This window comes from Bombina bombina, chromosome 2 (assembly GCF_027579735.1).
Source record: "Bombina bombina isolate aBomBom1 chromosome 2, aBomBom1.pri, whole genome shotgun sequence".
NCBI lineage: Eukaryota > Metazoa > Chordata > Amphibia > Anura > Bombinatoridae > Bombina > Bombina bombina.
Genome location: NC_069500.1, coordinates 475,206,611 through 475,220,296, shown reverse-complemented (window position 1 = coordinate 475,220,296; position 13,686 = coordinate 475,206,611). Strand labels below are relative to the sequence as shown.

Genomic DNA, 13,686 nt, shown 5'->3' with positions numbered 1-13,686 from the left:
CATTGGTGCAACATGCAAAGCTGTAGAGGCCTCATATGAAAACAAGCAAAGGGGATCGCGTCCAATGCTGCAGTCATGAGACCTAAAACTTCCATGCACATAGCCACTGAAGGGAATGATAGAGACTGAAGGTTTAGACAAGCTTAAACCAACTTTATTCGTCTCTTGTCTGTCAGAGAAAGAGTCATGGACACTGAATCTATCTGGAAACCTAAATAGGTGACCCTTGTCTGAGGAATCAAGAAACTCTTTGGTAAATTGATCCTCCAAGTATGTCTTTGAAGAAACCACACTAGTTATTTCGTGTGAGATTCTGCTAAATGAAAAGATTGAGCTAGTACCAAGATATCATCCAAATAAGAAAACACCGCAATAGCATGCTCTCTGATTACAGATAGAAGGGCAACAAGAACCTTCGAAAAGATTCTTGGAGCTGTCGCTAGGCCAAACAGAAGAGCGACAAATTGGTAATGCTTGTCTAGAAAAGAGAATCTTAGAAAAACGATAGTGGTCTGGATGAATTGGAATGTGAATATAAGCGTCCTATAAGTCTATTGTGGACATGAAATGGCCTTGCTGAACAAAAGGCAGAATAGTCCTTATAGTCACCATCTTGAAAGTTGGGACTCTTAACAAACGATTTAAAAATTTTAGATCCAGAATTGGTCTGAACGAATCTTTCTTTGGGACAATGAACAGATTTGAATAAAAACCCAAACCCTGTTCCTGCTGAGGAACTGGAACAATCACCCCTGAAAACTCTAGGTCTGAAACACACTTCCGAAAAGCCTGAGCCTTCACAGGGTTTGTTGGAACATGAGAAAGAAAGAATCTTCCCATGGGAGGTCTTATTCTGAAACCTATTCAATACCCTTGAGAAACAATTTCCTGAATCCACTGATTTTGAACAGAATCTGTCCAGATGTCTTGAAATAATTTCAATCTGCCCCCCACCAGTTGAACTGGTTTGAGAGCTGCGCCTTCATGCAGTCTTAGGGGCTGGATTTAGTTTCTTATAAGGCTTGGATTTATTCCAATTCGGAGATGGTCTCCAATTAGAGCCAGAGGCCTTAGGGGAAGGAGAGGTCTTTTGTTCTCTATTCTGACGAAAGGAAAGAAAATAATTGGGAGCTTTAAACTTACCCTTAGATTTCTTATCTTGGGGCAGAAAAACTCCCTTTCCCCCAGTGATAGTGGAGATAATAGAATCCAATTGAGAACCAAATAAATTATTACCCTGAAACGATATAGTATTCTAGCTTTAGACACTATGTCAGCATTCCAAGATTTAAGCCATAAAGTTCTTCTAGTAAGAATAGCTAAAGACATAGATTTAATATCAATATTAATGACATCAAATATAGCATCACAAATTAAATGATTAGCATGTTGAAGTAAAAGAATACTAGACAATTCAGGATCTGATAACTGCTGTGCTAAACTGTCCAACCAAAAAGTTAAAGCAGCAGCAACATCAGCCATAGAAATAGCAGGTCTAAGAATATAGCCAGTATGTAAATATGCTCTTCTAAGATAAGATTCAATCTTCCTATCTAATGGATCCTTAAAGGAAGTACTATCTTCCATAGGAATAGTAGTTAGTTTGGCAAGAGTGGAAATAGCCCCATCAACCTTAGGAAGTCTTTCCCAAAACTCTAAATTGGCCACAGGTAAAGGATATAGCTTCTTAAACCTAGAAGAAGGGTTAAAAGAAGCACCAGGCTTAGACCATTCTTTAGTAATCATATTAGAGATATCATCTGGAATAGGAAAAACTTCAGGAGTAACCTCAGAAGTTTTAAAAACAGAATTCAAACATTTGCTAGTTTGTTATCAATAGGACTAGACTCCTCAATACCCAAAGTAAAGAATACTTCCTTTAATAAAGAACGAATATACTCACACTTAAAAAGAAAAGTAGATTTGTCAATTTCAGTCTCTGAAGCAGGATCCTCTGAGCCAGAGAAATCCTCATCAGCAGAAGATACTTCAGTATGCTGTCGATCAATACAAATTTCATCAGATTTATGAGAAGTTTGGAAAGACCTTTTACGTTTATTTGAAGGCGGAATAGCAGTCATAGCCTTCTCTATGACTGCAGCAATATAATTTTTCACATCTGCAGGATTATCATGTACATTAGACTATGAAGGAATAACAGTAGATGTATTTGTACTTATAGAAACATTATCAGCATCATTTATCATAACAAGTGCCACATATTTGAGCTGAAGAAGTAAGATCAGCTAATTTACAACAAACACACTTAGCTTTGGTAGAATTGCGTTCAGGCAGCTTAGTTCCTACAGTAACATCAGAGGCAGGATCAGTATGAGACATCTTGCAAAATGTAACAAAAAAGAAAAAATAACATTTAAACAAAATATCCAATTTCCTCAAAATAGCAGTTTCAGGAATGGGAAAAAATGCTTATAATAAAATTCTTACACAAAAGTAAAATCAAAAGCAAACATCATAGCCCTCTATAAACAAATGAGAGCAGTAAGCAAAAGAGGGAGAGACTTAATATAATACATTTTGGCGCCAAGAATGATGCAAACAAAGATGACAAAAATGCAGAGGAAAAAAATTAAATGACGCAACTTGCGTCATAATAGGCGCAACTTCGCGGCACAAATTTTCGCACCAAAAATGACGCAATAAATAAAGAGTATCATTTTGCATCATCGCAACCCTAATTAGCCCACGGAAATTAAGATTTTTTTTTTTTGAAAAACAGACTCCAAGTTACAACTAACTGGAACCCCCAGGTAAGAAAAAAATACCTTAAATCTCCCATAAACATAATTTCCCTGCTGAAACTGTTAGACTGCAAAGGGAAATACACAGACCTGACTCATGGCAAATCTATGCAATATACATTAAAAACTTTATAATATAAAGTGCCAAAAATAGCTGAGAGTGTCTTAAAAAATGATATATACTTACCATAAGACACCCATCCACATATAGCAGATAGCCAAACCCGTACTGAAACATATCAGCAGAGGTAATGGTAGAGGAGTATAATGTCGATCTGTAAAGGGAGGCAGCAGATGAATCCCTGAGACTGATTTACAGAGAGCCTTAGAATAGATTTCCCATAGGTGAAAACATGGTATCATTAGGCAAATACTCCCTTCACATCCCTCAGACAAACACTGTACTTTGAGAGGAATTGGGCTTCAAAATGCTTAGAAGCTCCTTTCACAGAAGAAAATCAAGCACATCTTGCTTCACCACCTCCACAGGAGGCAAAGTTTTTAAAAAACTGAGGTATGAGTGAGGTGGGAGGTGTATTTATAGGCATTTTGAGGTTTGGGAAACTTTGCCCCCTCCTGGTAGTAATGTATATCCCATATGTCACTAGCTCATGGACTCTTGCCACTTACATGAAAGAAAAATATCTTTTATTGTCTAGAGATTTAGTAAACCCCTGTTCACAGCTATAGGAATGTAGTTTTCTATTTAATTGTAAACAACAAAGGGCCAATAATAAAATCCACCTCAAATGCCTGAGAATCCTGCCGTACAAGAGAGGAATACCCCAGTAGCAAAAGGAAAAGGCTTGTACACTGCTCCTCTCATGATCCGCTAACTCATGTGAGGCACTCCTACGCACTACCAATCTTACTTTCGCTCCCCTCCGTAAAAGCGTAAGTGCGGGCCTCACATGAGCGGGGAGGAGAAACACTGTGCCACAGAAAAAGACAAGCGCAACAGACAAAAACGGCCTAGTAACGACTGTTATAAAATAAAACCTCATAGCGATAACTCTGCACAAGTCCCAATAACGAAATGTTCCTCAGCCAAAAATTGAACTCCCCAAGTGAATTCTCTCTAACTGTGAACATGTCTCAAATTTAAACATAAAGTTAAATATGTCCCCCAACATGTATCCTTAACTATAAAAGGATAACTAGTGCCAGACTAAAAGGATCCATAAGAGGATTAACCTAGAAGGTAAAAGCACTTACCTTAGATCATGCAGAACAGATGCTGCTCCTTAGGTGTGGCAGGTACTGTACTCCATGCCATTGACCTGTAGGAAAATAAAGAACAAAGAATAAAGGGGAAGCAAGTGTTTAAATAAAAAGCAAGGACTACCTCACCGCATTTTAACTGCTTAAAAGTCACCACTACTCTTACTCAAGAGATTGACGTGGACACAGCTAAAACCCCAATCCTTGCTTGCAGGGAAAAGTACCCATAAAAGGAATAAAATCTTCAGACACCAACTTCGTACAACCTCCATTGACAGGGGCAAAGAGAATGACGGGGGGTTATGGGTAAGGCAGTTACACTTAACAGCTTTACTGGGGTGCTCTTTGCCTCCTTCTGCTGGCCAGGAGTTGAATATTTCACTAGTAATTGGAATGACGTTGTGGACTCTCCGTGTCATAGGAAAGAAACGGAAAAACATTCATAATGTGCTGGGCAGACCCTAGCTGGGACCCTGGTCTTCCCATCACATTATGAGCAGAGTCTGTGAATCATGCAGAAGTAATAAGTTTGGGGTGATTTACCTCTACCACCTCTAAGGTTAAGAAGCAACAGTAGTTCATAACTTGTGGTAAGCAAGAGCTCCAAAGCAGCCATGATAAATGGAGCCCCCAGAATTAGAGCCTGAATATTGCAAAAATGGCCTGAGCTAACGAATTTGCACTAGAACGTCCATTTAATATTTATAGGGTGAAGAGATGAAATACCTTAAAATCAAATTAAAGGGGCATTAAAAAGAATAAATTTTAGCCCAAACTTAATGTTAGGCATCCATTTACAATACATACATTGGGGCCTATCTATCAAGCTCCGAATGGAGCTTGATGCACCGTGTTTCTGGCGAGCCTGCAGGCTCGCCAGAAGCAGTAGTTATGAAGCAGCGGTCACAAAGACCGCTGCTCCATAACCTGTCCGCCTGCTCTGAGCAGGCGGACAGACATCGCCAGAAATCAACCTGATCGAGTATGATCGGGTTGATTGACACCCCCCTGCTGGCGGCCCATTGGCCGCAAGTCTGCAGGGGGCGGCGTTGCACCAGCAGCTCTTGTGAGCTGCTGGTGCAATGCTGAATACGGCAAGCGTATTGCTCGCCGTATTCAGCGAGGTCTGGCGGACCTGATCCGCACTGTTGGATCAGGTCCGCCAGACTTTCTTAAATAGGGGCCTATGCATTATTCAAATATTTACTGTATTTCTACATATTTTTACTTTAATCTAGACGGGTACCTTTTGCAAACCCTTTGCCCCAATTTAAGAACTTACTCAAAATCAGTGTATACATACTGTGATATCACTTGAGGCATTAAAATAAAATCATGTTTTAATAAGAATAATATAATACAAAGTTATGCATACCATTATGATGGGGCTAAATAGGCCTCTTTTTTAAATATGTTATATGCCCCTTTAGAAGTGGAAAGACAGTTATGCTACTACTTACTGCTGCATACATCCCCTGCCTGAAACAGCTCTGTAGTTAGAAGGACCAGTCCATAGTAAGAAAAAGCATTGGAAAACCTAATTTGAAAAGAAAAAGAATTTGTGTAAACTCTCCATATGAGAAATAGTGTTAATAATTCTATTACATGCTCATCCTCCTTAATCCCTTGCAGAACAGCATTTCAACGAGTTAAACAGTCACACCCCACCTTAGATGTAACCCCTCTCACTTGGTAAATGTGGTAAATCATCATGTTCAAAATAAAACTTTTAGGGCTAGATTCAAAGTGGAGCACTATATAACGTGCCCGCTCGAGCATTAACTGCACTAGAAGTAAGCTTTTTGCTAACCCCACATGGGTACAAAGCCAACTTAGGATATAGCACGTGCCATAACATATTCCCCCATAGGAGTCAACACCCTATGTAAACACGAATGCATATTCTCAAGTGCACTAACCCAATGTGAAAATATGAATATTTAACATTCCAATGTTCTTCACATAGCAGAATATGTTCTATTTATTCTTAAATACATATTTTTATGTATATCTGATGGTATTTTGGTACAATACATACATATACAGTATATACATGATTATACAGATATAGGTATATATATATATATATATATACAGATTTATATAGGAATATCTATTTTAAAATACTTAGAACATATTCTGCTAGGTAAAGAACATAGGAATGTGAAATATTTACAGTGAATACACAGTATAACTGTCACGCCGCGCCGCTCTAGCCGTTGCTAGGGGCGCAGCGTCTCCTTCCTGCTCGTTGCCAGGGGCAGTGTCGGATCTGGCGTCTCCTTCCTGCTCGTTGCCAGGGGCAGTGTCGGCTCAGGATGCGTGCGGCGCTGACGTCATCGCCGCACGCTCCTGATGCTGTTGGGAGCTCTCTGGCACGAATCCTGCGCCTATTTAAACCCTGCACTAACGATCTGTCACTGCCCAAGTATAGGTGTTACTATGTGTGCTCCTGGGTGTGACAGATCGTTCTATACCATTGTTGCTGAACCTGCCTGTTTACTGACTACTCTACCTGCCTTAACCCTTTAACTGCTGGACTGATCTTTGTTGCTGAACCTGCCTGTCTGACTATTCTGCCTGTTTAACCCCTAAATTGCTGGACTGATATATTGTTGCCAAACCCTGCCTGCCTTGACTATTCTAGTGGTGTGCCCTTGGACTGCTTTACCATTGCCGAAACCTGCCTGCCGGACCATTCTAGTGGTGTGTCCTTGGACTGCTCTGCCGTTGCCACTGGGGACCGTCCTGCCTGTGGTGAGTGCCGCTCTCCTCATCTTACTAACTTTCTCTGCTCTGGGATATTCCCTATCGTTCCGGCTCAACGCCGGAATAACATGACTACTGGCCAAGTTCGGTCTGATAGAGGAGTATCCCACAAGCATTACATTATATGTTTTTACATGTTTTCATCTACTTTTATCTAGAAACATAGATATTGACGGCAGATAAGAGCCATAGGCCCAGCAAGTCTGCCCGATATTTCCTAAAAGTATAAACTTATCTAGTTTGTAGGATAGCCTTATGCTTGTCCCAGGCATTCTTAAAGTACCCCACAGTTTTGTCATTACTACCTCTTGTGGAAGTTTATTCCATGAATCAACCACCCTTTCTGTAAAGTAGTGCTTCCTCAAATTACTCCCTTCAGCTTCACATCATGACCCATGTTTTTGAATTTTTCTTTTTATGTAAAATACTCACAGCCTCAGTTTTACTAAGCCCTTTAATATACTTGAAAGTTGCTGTCATATCACCTTGTTCCCTTCTCTCCTCTAAGCTATACATATTTAGGTAATTGAGCCTCTACTGGTAAGTTTTATTTTTTAGACCATGTACCATTTTGCTAGCCCTCCTTTGCACAGATTCAAGTTTGATAATATCCTTCTGAAGATATGGCCTCCAGAACTGTACACAATACTCAAGATGAGGCCTAACTAATGATCTGTAAAGTAACATAAGAACCTTACTATTTCTGTAAAGTGTCATTGAGTCTGTAATTAACGTTTGGATTTTTCTTCCTTAAATGCATAATTTTACACTTTGCAATGTTAAACTTTAGATCCCAGTCATTAGTCCAATCCTCCAATTTTTGTATATCACTTCTCATTTTGTCTACCCACCCACCCCAGAACATCTACTCTATTATAAATTTTTGTATCATCTGCAGACATACTTTCCCCTGTAGCCCTTTGCTGATCTCTCTGATAAGTATGTTACACAAAACAGGCCCCAGAACTGACCCATGTGAAACACCACTAGTAACAGCCCCCTCTGCTGAATGTACTCCATTTACTAAGACACTCTGTTTTCTGTCCTAAAGCCAGCATTCTACCCAGTTCACAATTTTTGAGTCTAGACCAAGGAAATACCATTTGTGAATTAGTTTGTTGTGTAGGACGGTGTCAAATGCTTTGCTGAAATCTAGATATGCTACATGAACTGTTCCACCCTGGTCTAATACTTTTGTTACATAATCAAAGAAGTCAATTAGATTAGTCTGACATGATCTCCCTGAAGTAAAACCATGTTGATTTTGGTCCTCTAAATTGTTTTTCTTTATATAAGTCATAGTTCTTTCTTATAAGAGACTTTCCATTAATTTCCCTACTACTGAAGTTAAACTAACTGGCCTGTAGTTACCAGATTCTTCCCTATTGCTCTTTTTATAAAGAGGTACTACATTCGCTATTCTCCAATTATCTGGAACTTCTCCTGTTAATAGTGACTGGTTAAACAGATCAGTTAATGGAGCAGTTAGCACCGATTGAAGTTCTCTTACGACCGCTGCTCCTTAACTCGTCCGCCACCTCTGAGGCTGAGGTTGATTGACACCCCCTGCTAGCGGCCAATTGGCTGCGAATGTGCAGGGGGCAATGCTTGTGAAATGATAAATGCTTGTGCAATGATAAATGCAGACAGTGTATGCAGTCTGCATTTATCGATGTGCGGCAGACAATGTTAAATCGGCCCCATGGTATTAAAGGGACAGTCAACACCAGAATTTTTGTTGTTTTAAAAGATAATCCCTTAATTACCAATTCCCCAGTTTTGCATAACCAACACAGTTATAATTATACACGTTTTACCTCTGTAATTAACTTGTATCTAAGCCTCAGCAGACTGCCCCCTTATTTCAGTTCTTTTGACAGACTTGCATTTTAGCCAATCAGAGCTGTCTCCATGGTAAATTCACGTGCATGAGCTCAATGTTATCTATATGAAACACATGAACTAATGCCCTCTAGTGGTGAACAACTATCAAAATGCATTTAGATTAGAGGTGGCCTTCAAGGTCTAAGAAATTAGCATATGAACCTACCAAGTTTAGCTTTCAACTAAGAATACCAAGAGAACAAAGCAAAATTGGTGATAAAAGTAAATTGGAAAGTTGTTTAAAATGACATGCCCTATTTGAAACATGAAAGATTTTTTTGGACTTGACTGTCCCTTTAATAACACAGCATTGGTAAAATATACTCATGGTTTTAAAATAATACAATATATGTATTTTAATCTTTACAATATACCTTAATTTTTTGTGTGATATGTGCATATATTTTTATTCAATTAATTTAGGATTTTTGAAATTAGGAAAATGTTATTTATTTATATAATTAGATGCTATTGCAAGGGTAACTGTTCTTTTCTTGCAACTTGTAAAAAAAAAGGGAAGTGAAAATCAGTAAATTAAAATGGCTACTGCTACAGCTTCTTTGCTCCTGTATCTACCCCACTTGGCTATAATATGAGTGTAGTGCAAAATTGCGCTTTCGCAGGCACAATATTTGCACTCCACTCGTAATACCAGCGCATGCATTGCATGGAAGCTTTGCGCTCAACACGCCCACACCCGCCACTTTTAACCCCTAAAAACTGCCTAGTGCAGTAATTATTTTATGGGGGAAAAATTGTACTTTTTTCAATAAAAAAACGAAAATGGGGCCATTTGGGACACTTTTAGAAAATTAACCAGAAATCTGATCTCTGGATAATTTTCTGAGCGCTAATTGCTACTGCAAGTTCACTTGTAAAGGCTGTTTTTTTATTGTGCGCCAGCAAATAGGCGAATTTGCCTGTTTGCAGGTGCACGATAAATTAGCGCTTGTAATCTTGCACTTAGACTCTAACACAGGTAGTGGAAATGGCACGAAAATTTAATTATTATAGCCACGGGAGCAATGATGCTATGTTACGTAAGCAAAATATGTGACTGAGCTCCTTGAAACTACAAATCCCTACAACTTTGTATTACGTAGCAACCGGTCGCTACTTATGACCACACGGATGGGGGAGGGGGGGGGCAGAAAGGATTTTACCTACTGGTGTTCTGTAATATGTAAGTGAAAATTCACTGGCTAGAGTCAGTAATACCAACAGAGTGGAAGTCCTGATCAAGCTGACGAGTAGAAGGTAATAGATGCAGCAGGAACATGAAGCTGGCAACACTGGTGAGCTGCTGGATATTCAGATAGCCAGTAGAGGGGATGCTGATGGAGATGTTAGGCACAAGCCCGCTAGTGGGTGAGCAACGCTCAGCTATTACCAAATATTTTTAAGGGACCTAGGATCCCAGGATCTCACTACACAGGACAAAGCTAAAAAATGCCACAACAGAAAGGCTGAAAACTCAGATTGATGCCTAACACTAGAAAGGTGCCAGGAAACCAAGGTATGACTTGCCAGCTACCAGGATACCTGAATAGCTTAGCAGGAGACTTATAAGCACTGTACAAGATTACAGTACACAGGAGTGACAGCTTAGACAGCAAATACAAACAAAAGTAATGCAAATTAATAAGGTAGCTAGAAAGAGTCTATTAACAGAAGTACTATAAGTAGTGTGGAATGCAAGGGTACGCAGACCTGTCATACAGTCACAGACTAAGTGCCGGATACACAGGTATGCAGACCTGTCATACAGTCACAGACTAAGTGCCGGATACACAGGTATGCAGACCTGTCATACAGTCACAGACTAAGTGCCGGATACACAGGTATGCAGACCTGTCATACAGTCACAGACTAAGTGCCGGATACACAGGTATGCAGACCTGTCTCTCAAGGCATAGATGATATGCAGGATAGACTGGTATATATGTTTAATTTAAAAGGCACAGCTGATATGCACCATTATGCAGACTTAGAGGCCGATTTATCAAGCTCCGTATGGAACCTGAGGGCCTGTGTTTCTGGCGAGTCTTCAGACTCGCCAGAAACACAAGTTATGGAGCAGCGGTCTAAAGACCGCTGCTCCATAACCCTGTTCGCCTGCTCTGATGAGGCGGACAGGAATCGCCGGAATTTAACCCGATCGAGTACGATCGGGTTGATTGACAACCGCCTGCTGGCAGCCGATTGGCCGCGAATCTGCAGGGGGCGGCGTTGCTCTCTCGCATTCAGCGATGTCTGTAGGACCTGATCCGCACTGTCGGATCAGGTCCGATAGATATATGATAATTCGGCCTCTTAGCTTTAAAATCACAGATGGAATGAAGGAAAGGTTGCCATACAGGCTTATCTCCAAAGACACAGACAGTATGCAACATACACAGCAAACTTAGCTTTAAAGGCACAGATGGTATTCAGGTAATACTAATTTCCAGGCTTAACTTTAAAGGCAGAGGTAAATGATGTTAAGCTGATCCTAATTTAACTCCCACTGTGTTTATTCCAAAGAACATAAAGGTGCTGCTAGGACCGCAAATGCCCGGCATGCATCTGAAAGTCCTTAAAATATCAGCGTGTATGCACACAAATGACATATCAGAACTTACTTACTAACTTGCAGTACAATCATGTCCCGGGTATACACAGATGGTATGTGACATTTGTTTGCACCAGGAACGGGGAACATGGACAATCAAACTCATATTAACATAGCTTTAAAATAAAAAGGGGGTGCTTTGAGGGACTATGCTCTTAAAAAAAAGGATTTGGAGCATCAGAGAGCACACATAGGCCCCTACTTATCAAGCCGTCGACTTTCCTGTATTCGCCGGCACCAATACGCTCGCCTAACGTTGCTGCCGCGGACCTGAATACGTTCTCCAAAATTATCAAGAAAGATGTCAAAAAGCTGTGCACCAAGTACGGAGCGATGAGCAGCGGACTATTGTTAACTAACAGTCATCGATCTCGCTGCTCTTCGGCTTATTCGCAGCTTTCTTGGTACCCTGTCACTAAGCACCCACACTAAACTAAACTGTTTACCCCCTATACCGTCGCTCCCAGAGCCCACCGCACCTAAATAAAGTTATTAACCCCTAAACCGCCGCTCACGGACCCCGCCACCACCTACATTAAATTTATTAACCCCTAATCTGACCCCCCTACACCGCCGCCACCTACATTAAATTTATTAACCCCTAAACCTAAGTCTAACCCTAACCCTAACACCCACTAACTTAAATATACTTTAAATTAATCTAAATAAATATTCCTATCATGAAATAAATTATTCCTATTTAAAAATACTTACCTGTAGATAGCTACACTATAACTAATAGATACATTGTAGCTATTTTAGGATTTATTTTTATTTTACAGGCAACTTTGTATTTATTTTAACTAGATACAATAGTTATTAAATAGTTATTAACTATTTAATAACTACCTAGCTAAAATAAATACAAATATACCTGTAAAATAAAACCTAACCTAAGCTACAATTACACCTAACACTACACTATCATTAAATTAATTCCCTAAATTAAAATAAATTAATTACAATCAAATAAAATTAACTAAAGTACAACCCCCCCCACTAAATTACAGAAAATAATAAAATAATTACAAGTTTGTTAAACTAATTACACCTAATCTAATCCCCCTAATAAAATAAAAAAGCCCCCCAAAATAAAAAAAAATCCCTACCCTATACTAAATTACAAATAGCCCTTAAAAGGGCCTTTTGCGGGGCATTGCCCCAAAGTAATCAGCTCTTTTACCTGTAAAAAAAATACAATAACCCCCCCAACATTAAAACCCAACACCCACACACCCAACCCTACTCTAAAACCCACCCAATCCCCCCTTAATAAAACCTAACACTAACCCCCTTGAAGATCACCTTACCGGGAGACGTCTTCACCCAGCCGGGCAACAAGTGGTCCTCCAGAGGGGCAGAAGTCTTCATCCGATCCGGGCAGAAGAGGACCTCCAAACGGGCAGAAGTCTTCATCCAGGCGGCATCTTCTATCTTCACCCATCCGGAGCGAGTCTATCTTGAAGACATCCGACGCGGATTATATCAGCCAATCAGAATTAAAGGTAGGAAAAATCCTATTGGCTGATGCAATCAGCCAATAGGATTGAGCTTGCATTCTATTGGCTGATTGGAACAGCCAATAGAATGCAAGCTCAATCCTACTGGCTGATTGCATCAGCCAATAGGATTTTTCCTACCTTAATTCCGATTGGCTGATAGAATTCTATCAGCCAATCGGAATTCAAGGGACACCATCTTGGATGACGTCATTTAAAGGAATATTCATTCGTCGGGTAGTCGTCGGACTGGATGGATGCTCTACGTCGAATGTCTTCAAGATGGAGTCGCTCCTCGCCGGATGGATGAAGATAAAAGATGCCGCCTGGATGAAGACTTCTAGCCAGCTGGAGGTCCTTTTCTGCCCGGATTGGATGAAGACTTCTGGCCGTCTGGAGGACCACTTCTGCCCGGTTGGGTGAAGACGTTTCACGCTAGGGTGATCTTCAAGGAAGTAGTGTTAGGTTTTATTAAGGGGGGATTGGGTGGGTTTTAGAGTAGGGTTGGGTGTGTGGGTGGTGGGTTTTAATGTTGGGGGGGTATTGTATTTTTTTTTTTTACAGGTAAAAGAGCTGATTACTTTGGGGCAATGCCCCGCAAAAGGCCCTTTTAAGGGCTATTTGTAATTTAGTATAGGGTAGGGATTTTTATTATTTTGGGGCTTTTTTATTTTATTAGGGGGATTAGATTAGGTGTAATTAGTTTAAAATTCTTGTAATTATTTTATTATTTTCTGTAATTTAGTGTTTGTTTGTTTTTTTACTTTAGTTAATTTTATTTAATTGTAATTAATTTATTTTAATTTAGGGAATTAATTTAATGATAGTGTAGTGTTAGGTGTAATTGTAACTTAGGTTAGGATTTATTTTACAGGTACTTTTGTCTTTATTTTAACTAGGTAGTTATTAAATAGTTAATAACTATTTAATAACTATTGTA

At 39.8% G+C, this 13,686-nt stretch overlaps 1 protein-coding gene across 1 annotated transcript in view; it reads right to left on the bottom strand.

The window, feature by feature from the left end:
* SVOP (SV2 related protein) overlaps window positions 1-13,686 on the bottom strand; it is a 149,403-nt gene that overhangs the window by 46,821 nt on the left and 88,896 nt on the right. Inside the window, exon 11 of the mRNA XM_053702135.1 lies at window positions 5,444-5,520. Within this exon, the coding sequence (XP_053558110.1) occupies window positions 5,444-5,520 (77 nt within the window). The remainder of the gene's footprint in view (window positions 1-5,443; window positions 5,521-13,686) is intronic.